Here is a 7,378-nt window from a genome sequence, read left to right as displayed (position 1 = left end):
AAACTTTCAGATTTAAAAGGGATTAGCCCTTCAATGTGCATGTATAAAATCCTTCTTGTGGAGGATGCCAAGCCCTCAATACAGCCACAACAAATATTGAATCCAACAATGAAGGAAGTGGTGCAAAAAGAAATGCTAAAGTTATGGCAAGCAGGGGTGATTTATCCCATCTCAGACAGCCCTTGGGTGAGCCTGGTTCAAGTAATTCCCAAGAAGGGGGGATCACAGTTGTGCCAAATGAGAGAAATAAATTGATACCAACAAGAATAGTGATTAGATGGCGCAGGTGTATAGACTACAGAAAGCTCAATAAAGCCACAAAGAAGGACCATTTTCCTCTACCATTCATGGATCAAATGTTGGAAAGGCTTGCTGGACATGAGTACTATTATTTTTTGGATGGATACTCAGGCTACAACCAGATTGTAGTGGATCTTAAAGACCAAGAGAAGACTTCTTTCACTTGCCCTTATGGTGTTTTTGCATATAGACGCATGCCCTTTGGTTTGTGCAATGCACCTGCCACATTCTAAAGGTGCATGCTATCCATTTTTTCTGATATGATTGAGAGGTTTATTGAGATCTTCATGGATGATTTTTTAGTGTTTGGTGACTCCTTTCCTAATTACTTACACCATCTTTCCTTGGTACTTAAGAGATGCCAAGAGACTAACTTGGTTTTGAACTGGGAAAAATGTCATTTTATGGTTACCGAAGGGGTAGTCCTTGACCATAAAATTTCTAAGAAAGGCATAGGGGTAGATAGAGCCAAGGTGGAAGTGATTGAAAAATTACCCCCACCTTGCAATATCAAAGCAATTAGGAGTTTCTTGGAACATGCTGGGTTCTATAGAAAGTTCATTAGAGACTTTTCAAAAAATTGCCAAACCTTTGAGTAACTTGCTTGTCTCTAATGTACCATTTATCTTTGATAGAGAATGTATGCAAGCTTTTGATGAGCTTAAAAGCAAGGTCTCCTCTGCACCTATTATAGCACTACTTAGCTGGGACTTACCTTTTGAATTGATGTGTGATGCATCAGATTTTGCTATTGATGCTGTCTTAGGACAAAGGAGAGACAAGCTAGTGCATGTCATCTATTATGCTAGCAAGGTCCTTAATGAAGCCCAAAGGAACTACACCACCACAGAAAAAGAACTCCTTGCTATAGCTTTTGCATTTGATAAATTTAGATCTTACCTCATTGGCTCTAAAGTCATTGTATTCACTGACAATACAGCTCTTAAATACTTGTTAACCAAGAAATAATCCAAGCCTAGACTGATAAGATGGATCCTATTAATCCAAGAATTCAACATTGAAATCAAGGATAGAAGTGGAGTAGGGAACAAGGTGGCTGACCACCTATCAAGGATCCCACATGAAGGGGATAAAGCACATAGCCCTAGGGCAAATGAAAGCTTCCCAGATGAGCAATTGATGATGATCCAATAGGCTCCATGGTTCGCAGACATAGCCAACTTCAAGGCCATTGGAGAACTATCTTCCAACATCAACAAGCACTTGAAAAGGAAGCTCATCAATGATGCCAAGCATTACATTTGGGATGAGCCTTACCTCTTCAAGAAGTGTGCTGATGGGATTCTAAGAAGATGCATCTCTCATTAGGAAGGGTAAGAGGTCCTTTGGCATTGCATGGATCTATTTATGGAGAACATTTTAGTGGAGAGAACACTGCAGCCAAGGTGTTGCAGTGTGGATTCTTTTGGCCTCCAATATTCAAAGATGTAAAGGAGTTTGTAATAAGGTGCAATGAGTGTCAAAGAGCTGGAAACCTACCCAAGAAGAATGAAATGCCATAAAGATTCATCATGGAGTTGGAGTTGTTTGATATTTGGGGGATTGAATTCATGGGACCTTTCCCACCCTCATACTCTAACAATTATATATTGGTGGCTGTGGACTATGTGTCCAAATGGGTGGAAGCCATAGCAACATCAACAAATGACCAGAAAGTAGTGATCAATTTTTTGAGGAAGAACATATTTAGTCGGTTTGGGATTCCAAGAGCTCTTATAAGTGATGGGGGAACTCACTTTTGCAACAAGCAATTAGAGATACTCCTCCTCAAATATGGTGTTAAGCACAAAGTAGCAACCCCATACCATCCACAAACCAATGGTCAAGCTGAAATTTCAAATAGAAAGCTCAAGAGAATCCTTGAGAAAACTGTTGGGAACTCAAGAAAAGATTGGTCCAAGAAGCTAGATGATGCATTGTGGGCTTATAGAATAGCTTTTAAAATACCTATTGGCATGTCTCCATACCAATTGGTGTTTGGAAAAGCTTGTCATCTACCAGTGGAGCTTGAACATAGAGCATTTTAGGCTCTAAAGATGTTGAACTTTGATAATCAAGCTGCTGGAGAAAGAAGGTTGTTGTAGCTCAATGAGTTAGAAGAATTCATAACTCAAGCTTATGAGAATTCCAAGATTTACAAAGAGAAAACAAAGAAATTGTATAATCAAAATCTGGAAAGAAGAGAGTTTTTAGAAGGTCAAAAGGTGTTGTCATACAACTCAAGACTCAAATTTTTCCTAGGGAAGCTGAAGTCAAGATTGTCTGGACCGTTCACAATCATCAAGGTTTCTCCTTATGGTCATGTGGAGCTCATGGATGACAAAACACAGAAGACTTTCACTGTCAATGGCCACAGACTTAAGCACTACTTGGGGGACTCATTGGATGAGCAAAGAGTGAACTATAACCTCAACTGAAGAGGAAGAATTGTCAAGCTAGTGACGTTAAAGAAGCACTAGTTGGGAGGCACCCCAACACTCATATCATTTCAATTTCAAGCTTTTTAGATTAGCTTATGTTTAGTCACTTAGGTTGTTTGTATTTTTAGTTTCTAATTGTTAGTCACTTAGTTGATAGTTTCTTTGAACTTAGTTTCAAAAGTTTTTTTAGTTTTGCTAGAAATGCAACCTTGCATGCTACACTATATGATGTTGTTAATTAGGTTGAGAAACTAGCTAAAGAGCTAAGTTTGGTATGGACACTAACCCACTTATTTTGAGCTTACATCACAATAATTGAATTAATCTTAAGAGTAAGCCCAAATTTAAGTTTGGTGTAGCCACCACCATAAGAGACCCATGCGTACAGCCCAATTGATTAATGTCTGAATGCAATTAGTAAATTGGTGGGTGCATGAAACGGCCACTTTATTGTGTACATATAAAATGGAAGTGGAAGGGTGTGAAAGAATTAATTTTATTCCAATCATAATGTATACAATAAAGTTCAATCATGAGACCAATTACTATATGCAATGAACCTAAGTTTGGTGTCCAAGAGACACAAATTAAATGCTATTTAACTAAAGAAAAATGAAGCAACTTTTGATCACTAATGAGGGTTTGTAACTAAATTTTCAGGAAGAGGTGGGACCCATAAGGCATTGAACACTCACTAAGTCAAGAGGTCAAAGTGTACTTCACACTTTGGAACTCAAATTTCTGAAGAAAGCTGAACAGCCTTGGGGTTGGCACTTCCCCCACGCTAGGCGCCACTTCCAAGTTTGAAAACATTCAATTTGTGTTATCAATTCCCACCTTCCAGATCTTTCATTTTACCCCTATATATTGCACTCTCCTACCCTTCCTCATCACACCTTACCAACACCTCTCCTCTCATCCGAAACCCTCACTCCCCCTTCTCTACGTTCTTTCTTTCTTTCTTTCTTTCTTGCCTTCTTGATTGGGACAATCAAGTCCTAAGTTTGGTGTTGAAGCAAACCCTTGCTTTGCTTTCTTTCTTTCCCTTCTTTTAACCCTCTTCATCACTCTTTTAACCCTTCTCATCACACTCAAATGGCACCACCAAAGGCCACTAGATCAAAGAAGAGAAAGACCAAGTAAACCTCCTCTAGGTCTTCCAGCTACAATGAGTTTAAGTTCCTCTCATTCTTCCAGCAAAACCAGTTTTATGGTTGGGTGAGTGAGAGACAAATAGTCCCTGAGGTTGGCTTCTAACTAGGGAGAGACGAGCAAAGAAAACTCACTATGGAGATCAATAGTAGAGGCTGGGCCATCCTATGCAACCCACCAAAGAAGGTGGTAGAAAGCCTAGTAAGAAAGTCTATGCCAACGCCATGCCACAACCGGGTCAAGCATTGAACTATTGGTATGCGAAATTGTTACTCTGAGGTTGTAAAATTTGTTGTTCGTTCTCTCCCTGGCAATGGCGCCAATAACTGGTGCACAATACCATGATCCAAACATAACTTCACAACTTCGCACAACTAACCAGCAAGTGCACTGGGTCGTCCAAGTAATAAAACCTAACGTGAGTAAGGGTCGATCCCACGGAGATTGTTGGTATGAAGCAAGCTATAGTCACCTTGTAAATCTCGGTCAGGCGGATATCAAATGGTTATAGTATTTTCGAATAATAATAATAAATAAACAGAAAATAAAGATAGAAATACTTATGTAATTCATTGGTGAGAATTTCAGATAAGCGTATAGAGATGCTTTCGTTCCTCTGAATCTCTGCTTTCCCACTGTCTTCATCCAATCAGTCTCACTCCTCTCCATGGCAAGCTTTCTGTAAGGGCATCACCATTGTCAATGGCTACATCCCATCCTCTCTGTGAAAATGGTCCAAATGCTTTGTCACGGCATGGCTAATCATCTGAAGGTTCTCGATCATACTGGAATAGGATTTACTATCCTTTTGCGTCTGTCACTACGCCCAGCACTCGCGAGTTTGAAGTTCGTCACAGCCATCCCTTCCCAGATCCTACTCGGAATACCACAGACAAGGTTTAGACTTTCCGGATCTCAGGAATGGCCATCCATGGGTTCTAACTTATACCACGAAGATACTAATAACTCGGACTCGGTCCCCTGTATTAGATATCTAAGAGATATTCATTCAAGCTTGTTTGCATGTAGAACGGAAGTGTTTGTCAGGCACGCGTTCATGAGTGAGAATGATGATGATTGTCACATAATCATCACATTCATCTTGTTCTTGGGAACGAATGGATATCTTAGAGGCAAAATAAGTTGAATTGAATAGAAAAATAGTAGTACTTTGAATTAAATCACGAGGAACAGCAGAGCTCCACACCTTAATCTATGGAGTGCAGAAACTCTACGGTTTGAAAATATATAAGTGATAATGGTCCAGGCATGGCCGAATGGCCAGCCCCCAAACGTGATCAATATGATCCTAAGTTGAACTAAAAATCATAAGATGTCTAATACAATAGTAAAAAGTCCTATTTATACTAAACTAGTTACTAGGGTTTACAAAAATAAGTATTTGATGCATAAATCCACCTCTGGGGCCCACTTGGTGTGTGCTTGGGCTGAGCTTGAAGTTTACACGTGTAGAGGCTTCTTTTGGAGTTGAACGCCAAGTTGTAACATGTTTTTGGCGTTCAACTCTGGTTCGTGACGTGTTTCTGGCGTTTAACTCCGGACTGCAGTGTAGAACTGGCGTTCAATGCCCTTTTGCATCATCTAAACTCGGCCAAAGTATGAACTATTATATATTGCTAGAAAGCCCGGATGTCTACTTTCCAACGCAATTGAAAGCGCGCCATTTTGAGTTCTGTAGCTCCAGAAAATCCACTTTGAGTGCAGGGAGGTCAGAATCCAACAGCATCAGCAGTCCTTCTTCAACCTCTGAATCTGATTTTTGCTCAAGTCCCTCAATTTCAGCATTCTTAAGCACACTCTTCTTTTGCTTTGGACCTTGACTTTAACCGCTCAGTCTCAAGTTTTCACTTGACACCTTCATGCCACAAGCACATGGTTAGGGACAGCTTGGTTTAGCCGCTTAGGCCAGGATTTTATTTCTTTAGGCCCTCCTATCCACTGATGCTCAAAGACTTGGATCCTTTTTATTTATCCTTGCCTTTTGGTTTTAAGGGTTATTGGCTTTTTGCTCTTGCCTTTTGGTTTTAAGAGCTTTTGGCTTTTTCTGCTTGCTTTTTCTCTTTTTTATTTTTATTTTTTTTTTGCCATTTTTTTCTTTCTTTTTTTTCTGCAAGCTTTTGTATTCACTGCTTTTTCTTGCTTCAAGAATCATTTTTATGATTTTTCAGATTATCAAATAACATGTCTCCTGTTCATCATTCTTTCAAGAGCCAACATATTTAACATTCTAAAACATCAACTTCAAAAGACATATGCACTATTCAAGCATTCATTCAGAAAACAAAAAATACTGTCTCCACATCAAAACTCATGTACTTCTTGTTCTTTTGAATTAAAAATATTTTTCTTTTAAGAGAGGTGATGGATTCATATTCACTACTTTAAGGCAAAGTTTCTAAATACTAATGATCATGTAATAAGACACTAACATAGATACGCACTTAACATAGAGAAAACAAAAAACATAAAATTTGAGAACAAGGAATGAGTCCACCTTAGTGATGGTGGCATTTCCTTCTTGAGGAACCAATGATGTTCTTGAGCTCTTCTATGTATCTTCCTTGTCTTTGTTGCTCCTCCCTTATAGCTCTTTGATCTTCTCTAATTTCATGGAGGATGACGGAGTGTGATGAGCGGATAATTTATACGCTTTTTGACATTGTTTTTAGTATGTTTTTAGTAGGATCTAGTTACTTTTAGGGATGTTTTCATTAGTTTTTATGTTAAATTCACATTTCTGGACTTTACTATGAGTTTGTGTGTTTTTCTGTGATTTCAGGTATTTTCTGGCTGAAATTGAGGCACTTGAGCAGAAATCAGATTCAGAAGTTGAAGAAGGACTGCTGATGCTGTTGGATTCTAACCTCCCTGCACTCAAAGTGTATTTTCTAGAGCTACAAAACTCGAAATGGCGCGCTTCTAATTGCGTTGGAAATTAGACATCCAGGGATTTCCAGCAATATATAATAGTCTATACTTTGGCCAAGAATAGATGACATAAACTGGCATTCAACGCCAGCTTTCTGCCCAAATCTGGCGTCCAGCGCCAGAAAAGGAGCCAAAACCAGAGTTGAACGCCCAAACTGGCACAAAAGCTGGCGTTCAACTCCAAGAAGGACCTCTACACGTGCAACACTCAAGCTCAGCCCAAGCACACACCAAGTGGGCCCCGGAAGTGGATTTATGCATCAATTACTTACTTTTGTAAACCCTAGTAGCTAGTTTATTATAAATAGGACCTTTTACTATTGTATTAGGCATCTTTGATCAGTTGTATGCTATCCTAGATCACGTTTGAAGGCTGGCCTCTCGGCCATGCCTGGACTTTCACTTATGTATTTTTAATGGTAGAGTTTCTACACTCCATAGATTAAGGTGTGGAGCTCTGCTGTTCCTCAAAGATTAATGCAAAGTACTACTATTTTCTATTCAATTCATCTTATTTCGCTTCTAAGATATCCATT

At 39.2% G+C, this 7,378-nt stretch overlaps 1 protein-coding gene across 1 annotated transcript; it reads left to right on the top strand.

Annotated features, from left to right (window-relative positions):
• LOC107615674 (uncharacterized protein K02A2.6-like) lies at nt 1,833–2,738 on the top strand. The gene is made up of 2 exons (XM_016317720.1): nt 1,833–2,274; nt 2,563–2,738. Exons 1-2 carry the CDS (start codon nt 1,833–1,835, stop codon nt 2,736–2,738), a joined length of 618 nt encoding a protein of 205 aa, XP_016173206.1.

The sequence above is a fragment of the Arachis ipaensis genome, chromosome B09, assembly GCF_000816755.2.
Source record: "Arachis ipaensis cultivar K30076 chromosome B09, Araip1.1, whole genome shotgun sequence".
In the NCBI taxonomy this organism is placed as follows: Eukaryota; Viridiplantae; Streptophyta; class Magnoliopsida; order Fabales; family Fabaceae; genus Arachis; species Arachis ipaensis.
Note: the sequence above shows the minus strand (reverse complement) of the source record. Positions and strands in the feature narration are given on the sequence as shown.